This window comes from Hippopotamus amphibius, chromosome 8 (genome assembly GCF_030028045.1).
Source record: "Hippopotamus amphibius kiboko isolate mHipAmp2 chromosome 8, mHipAmp2.hap2, whole genome shotgun sequence".
NCBI lineage: Eukaryota > Metazoa > Chordata > Mammalia > Artiodactyla > Hippopotamidae > Hippopotamus > Hippopotamus amphibius.
In genome coordinates, this window is record NC_080193.1 from 71967 (window position 1) to 83236 (window position 11270).

Sequence of the window (11270 nt, forward strand, 5' to 3'; positions counted from 1 at the left end):
ACCTGACCTGACTCTTCTCCAGATAAGATATACAGATGGGGCTTCCTAGGTGGCGCAGTGGTTAAGAATCCGCCTGACAATGCAGAGGTCACGGGTTCAATCCCAGCTCCAGGAAAGATCCCACATGCCACGGAGCAACTAAGCCCGTGTGCCAAAAAAAAAAAAAAAAAAAGACATACAGATGGTCCACAAGGACACGAAAAGATGTCAAACATCAGAGGTCATTATGGAAATGCATGAGTACCACACAGCAATACCCCTTCCAACACACTAGAATTGTTAGTCAAGAAAAATAAAAAATAATGAATATTGGCAACAAGGTAGAGCAAATGGAGCTTTTAAATGTTGCTTGTGGAAATGTAAAATGGTGCAGCCTGTGTGTATCAATATTTTGACATTTCCTCAAAAAAGATGAACGTACAGTACGATACAGTGCAACAATGCGACTCCTAGTTATAGACTCCAAAGACGTGAACACAGGTGTTCTAACAAAACCTTGCACATCCATGTTAAGGGGATCTGAACACGACACCCCATATATATGGCTCTTTGGCATAAGGATTCTTTTGAACAGATTAATTTTAAAAAACAGACGCAGGAGAATCTCTGAAATTCCAGTAGAAGTTACCCTTTTGGGGAGGGAAATTTACATTTATAATGGAAATCTACATTTATAAAGGTGTCTCCCTGTCAGTACCAGGAATAGAAGGGTGACTGTCTCAAGAAACTTACCAGTGGAAAAAGCCTGGACTTAAATCTGTGTAACAACCGCACCCTTTTTTACGGTGCTTTGCCTGATAACGTCCCTTAACCAGGTTTCCCTGTCCCCCAGCATCTTTCTTTTGTTTTTATCTGAAGATGGCATTTGAGGACATGGCCTAGGCCATTTCAGGGAGTTACTTGGTTTTCTTGGGTATCTCCCAAATTCACAGGATGTATATATATTATTAAACTTCTGATTGTTTTTCTCCTGTTAATCTGTCCTTTCTTATAGGAGTGATCTCAAGTAAGAAGCTATAATTCTTTATAGAGGAAAAAAATTATTTTTCCTCTCAGACACATGGAACATACTATTTAGCAACAGAAGGAAATGAACTATCAACCTATGCAGAGACATGGACGAATCTTACATGTACAACGCTAAGCGTGACACCACCAACAAAAAAAAAATGCAGGAGACTAGAAAGAGGAGAAGAGGTTCTTTGGGATCTTAAGAATTGTGTTCGGAGGTGTCCACTGGGAAAAAAAAAGCACAAAGTGAGAGTTGTGAGTTACACTTTATTTGGAGCAAAATGAGGACTACAGCCTAGGAAACAACCTCTGAGAACTCCTGGGGGGGGGGGGGGGGGAGTGGTATTGATGTCGGCAAGACAGTACAGAGCAGTGGTGTGAAGAGAGATCTTAATTCCCTGCCCAGAAATTGAACCTGGGTAGCCAGAAGTCCTAGCCACCAGACCAGCAAGGGCGAGCGACTAGAAGCTATTTTTCCCTGGCTCTTGCCCCTAGTGAAAAATGCATTTCTCACGGAGGCTAACACTGTAACAGCAGATACAAGGTTTACTATTAGAGACATAGCATAACAACAAGCTGGAGAGCTCACCGAGAAAGTTTGTTTAGTTAGGACAAAAGCAAGGCAGAGATGCACCCCCGGAGGGAAAGGGTGTGGGCGGCCCCCCTAATGAGGAAGCAGTAAAGAGGGGTTCAGTCATTTAAATATGACAGTTCTGCTGCGTCTTTGTTTACCTTTGGCCAGTTATCTGGTTTCCTTTTCCACATCTGACCTGTCCTAAGACCCTCCCCATCATGAGTGTGCAACTGTTTTCCAAGATGGATTTCAGCCCAGAGGCCTGTGGGAAAGGCTTAGCATGACATATTATGGGGTGGCGGCCCCTCCTTTTTGACTCCCAAGGAGCCTTTCTGTGCATGTGTCATGTCTCCCTTGCCCCAAGGATGGGGAGTGTCTGACCTCTTGATCTCTTCACAGGGTCTAGCCCCTCCCTGTCTCTGCCATAAAAGGGTCCAGTGTCCAGTTATTTACCCTGTTCCTGTTGCTCTTTCTTATATCGAAGTGCTGATATCGAAATATAGACAGGAGTCCGGTCATAAATATGCAGTCCTGGAGCCCGTTGGTCTCTTGCCTCGGGAAGTGTAAATAGGGAGCTGGTAATGAATGTCCAGCCTGGAGCTTATCTTCTTCTCTGCCTCATGAGATGTAAACCAGAGGCCAGTTGTAAATGCCTGGCCTGGAGCCCATCCATCTCCTGCCTCAGTATCCATGGGACGTTGGTGAAGGGAGATACACTCAACCAAGCACACGTGAGCACAAGGTTGCGGCTGGTCACTAGCAGACGTCACCATGAAGGATTTTAGTGCTTTTCTAGATGTGAGAAGATGCAAGACACTAGGCTCATAAAACATTTTCCTGAAAATACCTAACTATCTGAAGACCTGTTCCGACAGATTTCCCAGAATGCAGAGGGCCTCATTCCTGACCTCCACCTCACCTCCTTGCAGGGTGTGCTGAAGGTCAGCAAGGGCAGAGGCTGGTGACCTCATCCTTGTAGAGCCAGAGAGTGACAATTTGTAGTTGGCAGGAGACAAGAATCAGGTAACCCTTAAACAGTGTTCTGGGGAAGAGAAAGAGTTACAGGCTTATAAACACTCAAGACACAAGGTTGCTAAACGTTACCTGGTAATAATTGTCAGGCACTCTGATGGGAGTAAGAAAATGTTTGTCCTTAAGAAATCACGAGGGACTTCCCTGGTGGTGCAATGGATAGGACTCGGCGCCGCCAACGCACGGGACCTGGGCTGATCTCTGGTCAAGTAACTGTATCTTGCATGCATGCCACAACTGAGCGCTCACATGCGGCAACGAAGGCGCCCCTACGCCACAACTAAGATCAGCACAACCAAGTTAATAAACATTTTTTTTAAAGAAAAAGAAATCATGAGGTTTTCTGGGGGGGGTAAGGCCTGTGATTTAATCCCGATAGAGGCAGATTCACCCGTACTGCACGTCGACTCCGGAAAAACAGCCAACTGAAGCCGAGACACGCAAAGCCCGCCCCTAACAGAGCTCGGCCCACGCCCACCGCGCGCGCCGGGGCGGCTTCTCAGGCACCTCGCGGTTCCCAGACCGCGCACTCACGCCCCCGGGGTCGCGCGGGCGGGGACGCGGCGGGACGCTCCCCGGAGCCTCCGCCACGGGCCGCGCCGGCCTCGTCCTGGGTGCTGCCAAGGCGGGGCGCGCGGTGTCCAGCACGGTCGTGAAAGGGGGCGGGGCGCGCGGAGTCCAGCACGGTCGTGAAAGGGGGCGGGGCGCGCGGAGTCCAGCACGGTCGTGAAAGGGGGCGGGGCGCGCGGAGTCCAGCACCGTCGTGAAAGGGGGCGGGGCGCGCGGAGTTCAGCACCGTCGTGAAAGGGGGCGGGGCGCGCGGAGGTCAAAACAGTCGTGAAAGGGGGCGGGGCGCGCCGCGCCGGGGACGACGTCGGGGGCGCGCCTAGCGGCGGCGGAGCGCGAGCACCATGGAGGAGGCGGCGGACGGGGCCCGGCAGCAGGAGCGGCACTACCAGCTGCTGTCGGCGCTGCAGGGCCTGGTCAAGGAGCTGCCCAGGTGCGCGGCTGCGGGGCGCGCGGGGCGGGCGGCGGGCGGCGGGCGGCCGGCCGGGGCCCGCCCGCTCATCGCGCGCTCCGCCCGCAGCTCCTTCCAGCAGCGCCTGTCCTACACCACGCTCAGCGACCTGGCGCTGGCGCTCCTCGACGGCACCGTGTTCGAGATCGTGCAGGGGCTGCTGGAGATCCAGCACCTCACCGAGAAGAGCCTGTACAACCAGCGCCTGCGGCTGCAGAACGAGCACCGAGGTGCGCGGGGGCGGCGGGCGGAGGCCTTCGCCGGGTACCGCTCGGAAGAAGCCCCTGAAACTGACCGGATCGAGGGCGCGGGGCCTTTGGCGACAGATGGGTCGAGTCAGTTTTACTTGAGCAGTTGCACGGTCATCTTTTCGCAGGACATCCTCCCTGCTCGCGCATCCCCCTGCAGGCAGGATGGCCCGAGGCCTCTGTGCTTGCTCAGCCACCGACAGGTCTGGTGGTGGCGGTCGGCCGCCCGCAGGGGTGCCCGGCAGTGCGGATAGCTCCGCAGCGCCCTTTAGGTTCTGTACTCTCCGCGCCGCGCCTCAGGTTCCCATGCACTGAGCCCCGAGGCACCCTCCGGGTCCCGAAAACATTTCCACTGAGCCACGCGCTTGGCCGAAGCCTCGAGAGCCTTGGTCCCTCGCAGGCATCTCTACTGGAACGGGAGGGCTCCGGATCTCCTTCCTGCGAGGTGTACTGGGCAGCTCTTCCTGACTCCTCAGATTTCCCACCTTTGTTAATTTATTTTCCCCAACTTTTTCTTTCTTAAGAAAAGTTTAAACACTTAGAAAAGTTGGGAGTATAGTATAATGAATGCCTATACGTTCTTCAGCGACACTTAGTAACTACAGTTTTGACAAAGGTTTTTATGTCCGTAAGTGTGTGCAATACCACAGGGCTTCACCACGAGTCCTCGCCGTTCCTCTAGACCAGGGTTTTCAACAGCAGCACGGTTGGCATTTGTGGCTGGACAGGTTTTAATGGTTCTTCGCACAATGTCTGACAGCATCCCTGGCTTCTAACTACTAGATGACAGTGGCACCTCCCCCCAGTGGTGACAGCCAAAAATGTCTCCAGACATTCTTGGGGGTCAGCCTTGGTCCAGTGTTGAGAACCAGTGACCTAGAACAAGAACACTCTCCTGTTTAACCACAATGGATAGAAATTAATCATTCCAGGGTGTGTTCTGACCCTGAGTCCGCGGTCACATACCGTAACTGGTCTCAAATTGTCTGTCCCTTTATAAGGATCCAGTGTGTGGTCATGCGTTGTGATTGGTCAGTTTGGTCTCTGCTTCTGAAACAGTTCCCAGCGTTTGTCGTGGCGCTGACTTTTGCAGGAGTCCAGGGCATCCTGCTTTAGAACGTGTCCACTGTGGGTCTGTTGAATGGCTTCCTCGTGCTGATATTTTACCTCCTTCTCCACTCTCTGTTTCCTGTAAAGTGGACACCATGACGATATGTACGTCAAACGTTTGTGGCAAAAATTCTTCCTAGTGATGTGAGGTCCCTTCCCTATGGGGCAGATGATAGACATCTACCCCGGGATATAGACTCTGTCAGGAATGGGTGTTGGGATTTGTCAGATCTTTTCTCTGCATCTATTGAGATGATCAAGTGTGGTTTTGGTTACTATGGTGAATTACATTGATTTCTAAAATTCCTAGGATAAACCCTAGTTGGTCATGATGAACTATCTTTTTTGTCTGTGTTGTTTTGATTTGCTAAAATCTTAAGAATTTTTACCTTACACTCATGATAGACATTGGCCTGTGGTTTTCTTTTCGTTTCTTTTTTCTTTTTTTTTTTTGGCGTGTAGTTTTCTTGTAACTTTTTGGTCTGGCTTGGGTTTTGGGGTGATGCTCACTTCACAGGATGACTTGGCAAGTGTTCCCTTTGGTTTTCTAGGAGACTGTGTAGAATTCGTTCTGCTTCTTCCCTAAATGTTTGGGTGGTTGTCTTTGTACACATTTTTATTGAGGGATAAGATGCATACTCACACGTCCAGAGTAGATACCTCATCCCTTTGAATGCTCAAGTCATGCCACATTTGGCTGGTGGGAGAATAATGTCCCCATCATTCTTTGAGCACATCCTGCTTTCTGGTGCAGGAAGCTGTTCAGGCTCTTCTTTTCTTGTTCTTTCCCAGCGTCAGCCCCTCTTCTGTCAGCCTGCCTCCAGCTTCCCCACACCAACAGCCTTTTATCCGGACGGACCTTTGCACTTTGCCACCGTAAAGCGTTCCCACTCCTGCCGTTGATTGAGTCTCCGCCAAATGCAGGCTGTCAATAAGTAGTGTTTGCTCTCATTTTGGTGATTTTTGTTTATCTCCAGAGGTTAGTAGCTCAGGGAGTAAATCAAGCACTCAGAATAATTTTTTTTAAAGGGGGAGGGGGCAGTGAGGGAACAAGCCATTGTCCTGGTTCCTTTTAGTGGGGACTTTTGCTTTGTTTTTTTTTTTTTAAAATATGTTTATTTGTTTATTTATTGGCTGTGTTGGGTCTTTGTTGCTGCACCCGGGCTACTCTTTAGTTGCAGTGAGCGGGGACTACTCTTCGTTGTGGTGCCTGGGTTCCTTATTGCTGTGGATTCTCTTGTTGTGGACCACGGGCTCTAGGCGTGTGGGCTTCAGTAGTTGCGGCACATGGGCTCAATAGTTGTAGCTCACGGGCTCTAAGGCACAGGCTCAGTAGTTGTGGCACATGGGCTTCGTTGCTCCGCAGCATGTGGGATCTTCCTGGAGCAGGGATCGAACCTGTGTCCCCGTGCATTGGCAGACGGATTCTTAACCACTGCACCACCTAGGAAGCCCTTATTGGGGAGTTTTGATAACTCTTCAGACACTCTGCTTCTTGTCCTTTGGAAGGTTTTGTGCTGTCAGCAGTGGGGAAGGGCCTGTTACTTTCTGCTTTTCCGTCCTCTGACTTAGCAGGTGATGGTCAGCTGCCATTGTTTTCCTTGGCCATTGCTGAGGCCAGGCCGCCGCCTGGGCAATGGGCGTAGCTCTCTCTTTGCCTCTGGCTGCTCACCCCATGGAATCTGGAAGCTGACCTGGGATTTGTGGTGACGTTGATGAATGGGATGAGGATGACATTTCCCTGCATGTGTCTGTTTCCTCGCATCCTGCATCCACATGGTGTAGACATTAACCAGGCCTTGTCGTTCTCATCTCCGTGTTTACGGAAATGTCTTGAGGGTGGCTCTCAGCCTCCGACTCAGTGAGCTAAATGCCATAGTCGAGATGTGCACACACTGCTGAGAAACAGGAGAGCGGGGAACCTCCAGAGAAGAGCTGTGCCGTAAGGTCTCTGCCTGGGATGGAGTGGTGGCCTTGTTCCTTGCAGCCGGGACCCCTCTTCACAGGGGAGGTCTGGCCACTTGATGCTTACCGTCTAGGAGTTTGGCTGCATAGTGTTGAGTGTTCTGTTTTGTGACTGGTTTCTTTCCATCCCACGCTACCTTTCTCCTCTGTCCAGTCCTGTACAATTAGCGCAGACCGTGGAAGCTTTGCTCGGTGGTCCTGGTGGGTCCCTCTTGTAGCAGCACAGGCTCCCTGGCACGTGGCCTCTGCCGGCTCATACCACCTGTTGAAAACTTAGTAGTCGATATAAGAAAGAAATGGAAAAATTTATTCGAGCCAACCTGAGGGTTATAACCTGGAGACAGTCTTTCCGAAAGCTCTGAGGACTGTTCCAAAGAGGAAAGGGGGAGGCCAGTATATGTGTGATTTTGGCAAAGGGGTGTATGTACCCAAGCCCCCAGCTTGGTAGAAGGTCACTGCTGTTCTCGAGGAACAGGTACCTTCGTTACTGCTTTTAGTGCCTTTCTAAGGATGGGAACAGGCAAAAAACTGCACTCATAAATTTTTCTCCTGAAAACAGCGAAGACTCTGAGGGCCAGTTCTGCCCGTTTTCCCAGAGCAGAGTGCCTCATCCCCATCTCCACCCTGAATTCCTTTCAGGTAGGTCAGCGACTGCAGTGGTTAATAACATGATTCTTGTAGGACCGGGTGGTGGACAACATTCTCTATGCTGCAGTCCCTTCCCTTTCAGTCTTAACTTCGACCAGGGTTTGGGAGGCATTTCATGACCAATGTAGCCCACTCCCAGGTCAGGCGGGGATTTCCTTGATAGGCCACGCGATGTGCTGTGAGTGGACTAGGCCCTGTTAACTAACAGCAGCCCAAGGCCTCCTGTTGTTGCTTCCTCCTGCATCTCGAGCTGCACTGAGACAATCACGGATCTTTCAGAACTATGTATTTGGTCAGTTGTTTCAGGTCTCCTCGTCATCATGATTTTTATGGGAGGCTCAGTCACACATTTGGTCATGAGAGAAACAATCTTGTAAAATAGGCAGAAATACAGCAAGTGACATTAATAAGGTCATCTTAATACCTCTTAATACTTAAATAAGCAAGTCTTTAAGCTGAGAACTCCAGCCCGGGATCTCCCAGGTCACCTGACCAGTCTGTTCTGCACCAGTCGCTGTCTTTCTAAGGAAGACGATGCAGGGGCCTTGTCCATGAAGTCCACCGAAGACGTCTGCACGCACGAGGCCAGTGGTGGGTCCGCAGGACCCCTCCCAGCACTGAGGACGGAGTGTTCTCTCCTGAGGGGCTGCACGGCTGCCTCAGAGGGAGGAGCGCTGGTCTTTGTGGCCGAGCAGGTGTTTCTGCCCTCGGGGCGTCTGGTTCACGCACAGGGCAGGTGCACAGTGCACAGCAGACAGGAGGGGGAGGCTCAGGTGGCAGAGGAAGAGTTTGTTTAAGTTGTTCTTGTCTTACCTTAAAATACGAATTTTACTTCATCACACCCTTGGGCCCCCCAGGGTCTGTGCCCACCCTGCTCCCTCTGGAAGCTCCGGATAGGGTGTAGGGTGGCTCTGCCCTCCCCCCAGCCAGGGGCAGGGCTGAGGCCACTCCCCTCGTCCTGCTTTCCCAGGCCTTTGCCTGGGTGGTCTCTTGGATGTCTCAGTGGAAGTCCCGTGGGTGATGGGCAGGTCATGCTGGACTCCTGGCCTGTAGCCATTTGAGCCTAGAAACCTCCAGACTGCAGTCTCTCCCCACCTCACCCCCCCAGTTCTCTGAGCTCTAGCTGCAGCCCTGGCCCCACCCCCACACCACATGCCACCCTCCCCCTCCTCTAGTGCCGTGGAGCCCTGCTGCTGGAGAAGGGCCGTACCCTGGGTGAGGGCAGGCCTGAGAGAGCTAGGGGCTGGGTGTGCAGAGCTCCGGGTACAGGCCTCTGGCACGTCCACACCTCTGCCCTGCTGCCCTGCGGTGGTGGAGCAGCCGCAGCAGGCCCCCTCCTCACCCCTCCGCCACTTGCTGACGCCCCTGTGGTCTTGTCCCCTCCCAGCGCTCAGGCAGGCTCTGCGACAGAAACACCAGGACGCCCAGCAGGCCTGCCGGCCCCACAACCTGCCTGTGCTCCAGGCGGCCCAGCAGCGGGAGCTAGAGGTAGGGCTGCGGGCAGGGTGGGCACCAGCTGGGCTCTGCTGACACGGCCGTGGAGGAGGGGCTCCGGGTGCCTCGGGAGCCGCTGACCGGCCTGGGCCGGCCGCGAAGGCCCGGCACGCCCGCGCGCTGCGCGTCCCTGTGCGGGGCTGGACGGTGCTTGGCGTGGCTGCAGAGTGTGTGACCCCCCCACTGCCCTCCGCCTGCTCCTCGGGACAGCAGCTCCTCCTGGGCTGGGCCTCCACAGGCAGGTGTGAGTGGGGGCCGTTGAGCCCTGTGGCCTTGGGGACAAGGGCAGCGGTGGGATGATGGGGCCAGCAAGTCCTGCTCCCAGGTTGCCTAGGAAAACCCCAGAGGCCCACCCATAACCAAGAAGCCGGCGGTGGTGCGCTGTGCTCTGAGACGGGCACAGGGTCCTGAAGCAGCCCCAAGCCAGGGCGAGCAGGCAGGAGGTGCCACAGCTGCAGTGGGGAGGAGACGTGCGCAGAGGCCCAGAGGTGAGGGCCAGCCTGACAGTCAGCAGCGGCGGAGCCAGCATCTGGCCGGCTCACGGAGGTCCCGAGCTGTCAGGGCTGGCACAGCCAGGGAGGACACCTGACAGGAGGTGCTGGAGGAAGGGCGTTTGGGGCAGGGCATCTGAGTCCCTCTGCGGGGTTCTGTGTGGTCAAGGAGGGAGGGACCTGGGTGCCGTACGCCACCACCTGTCGTCTTGGAGCTGGAGCCCCTGGGGGGGGCAGAGGGCCCAGAGGAGGTGGCAGGCCAGGAGCGTGTTGGAGGCCTGGCTGGGCAGGAGGCGGAGCCCCTGAGCCGCCCTGGCCGTGGCAGGCAGTGGAGCACCGGATCCGTGAGGAACAGCGGGCGATGGACCAGAAGATCGTCCTGGAGCTGGACCGGAAGGTGGCGGACCAGCAGAGCACACTGGAGAAGGCAGGGGTCGCCGGCTTCTACGTGACCACCAACCCACAGGTCAGTGGCCAGGGCCTGCCCTGGCACAGCCCAGAGGAGGCGGGTCCCCAAGGCCAGATTCCACCTGGGGTTTTAAGTGGTCGCGGGGAGCCCAGGCCCAGGGTGTGTGGGGGCAGGGGAGGTGGTGAGTTAGGGAGGCTCCGGGAAGGGCTTCTGCACCATGCTCAGCACGGAGGTGGGTCACACACTGCCTCTGCCACAGGAGGGCAAACCCCCCGGCCGCAGGGCACTGCCCACCTTCCCCCGGCTGGCTGTGCCCTGCAGGGCCTCTTGTGCAGCTCCCTGCATCCCTGCACACACCTCCGCTTGTGCTGAGCCAGGGCCCCTATGGGCCCTGCCACAGGCAGAGTCCCAGCTCCCACCCCTTTCTGGCAGGTGGAGGCCAGGCTTCGCTGGAAGTCAGCCCCATGGGCTCCCTGCCTGGTGCTCTCTAGGCCCTGATATGTGCCCTGGGTGCTTGGAGAAAGGAGGCTGCTTCCTGAGGCCTCTGCCAGGGCTGAAGGAGACCTCACGGGGGCCCCTCTGCATCCCAGGAGCTGACGCTGCAGATGAACCTACTGGAACTCATCCGGAAGCTGCAGCAGAGGGGCTGCCAGGCGGGGAAGGCGGCACTGTGAGCAGGCAGGGCTCCTGCCAGGGACCCGCTCCCCATCGTGGCCAGGAAGACGGCCCTGTCTCAGTCACCTAAGGCAGCAGAAGGCTGAGTGGCACGCGTCCTCCTGAAGTCCGGCCACCGCCTTCCCAGCTGCCTGCAGGCGGGGGCTCCCTGTGGGGAGGAGCCAGGTGGACCTGGGCTGCACCCGCCACCCACCTTCAGCTGGTTTTTGTCCAGCGCCAGCGTGGGAGGGCGGCGGGGAGAGCGGGCCCAGCCTCCCACCTGTCTGCCCCAGGCTTCTGACGTGTTCCGCTCTCGGCCCCTCCCTCGGCAGGTGCAGCCCCCGAGTGCGGAGGCCTCCCAAGCTGTGTGTGACCACGAAAAATAAAGTCGCCTCAGCGTGGCCTGCACGTGGCTTGCATGACAGCTCTGTGGTGCCTGTCGTGACCAGGGTCCAATTAGGCCCTCGTCTGAGGGGTCTGTGACCTATGGAGGAATGGGCAGAAGATGCCCTCACCCCCCATGTCACAGAGGCCCCTCCCTGGGGCAAGTCCCAGGGCACCAGGGCCACATCCAGTCTGCTCTGCGGGCTGCCGGCGCAGCCAGAGCCTGGCGTGG

General features: G+C 55.3%; 1 protein-coding gene across 2 annotated transcripts; it reads left to right on the forward strand.

The window, feature by feature from the left end:
* The first annotated feature begins 3459 nt into the window (after window positions 1–3459).
* Window positions 3460–11062, forward strand: DGCR6L (DiGeorge syndrome critical region gene 6 like). Of its 2 annotated transcripts, none has more exons than XM_057744629.1 (5): window positions 3460–3617; window positions 3705–3865; window positions 8994–9094; window positions 9917–10057; window positions 10433–11062. In XM_057744629.1, exons 1-5 carry the CDS (start codon window positions 3529–3531, stop codon window positions 10496–10498), a joined length of 558 nt encoding a protein of 185 aa, XP_057600612.1. In that variant the 5' UTR covers window positions 3460–3528; the 3' UTR covers window positions 10499–11062. The 2 variants fall into 2 exon arrangements, with proteins under 2 accessions (XP_057600612.1, XP_057600611.1); XM_057744628.1 differs by having other exon boundaries at window positions 10591–11062.
* The last annotated feature ends 208 nt before the right edge of the window (window positions 11063–11270 follow it).

Coding starts and splice junctions, on each gene's coding strand:
- DGCR6L (XM_057744628.1), top strand. CDS start 3,529: ATGGAGGAGGCGGCGGACGGGGCCCGGCAGCAGGAGCGGCACTACCAG. Junction 3,866..8,993: donor GCTGCAGAACGAGCACCGAG/GTGCGCGGGGGC, acceptor GTCCCCTCCCAG/CGCTCAGGCAGGCTCTGCGA. Junction 10,058..10,590: donor ACGTGACCACCAACCCACAG/GTCAGTGGCCAG, acceptor TCTGCATCCCAG/GAGCTGACGCTGCAGATGAA.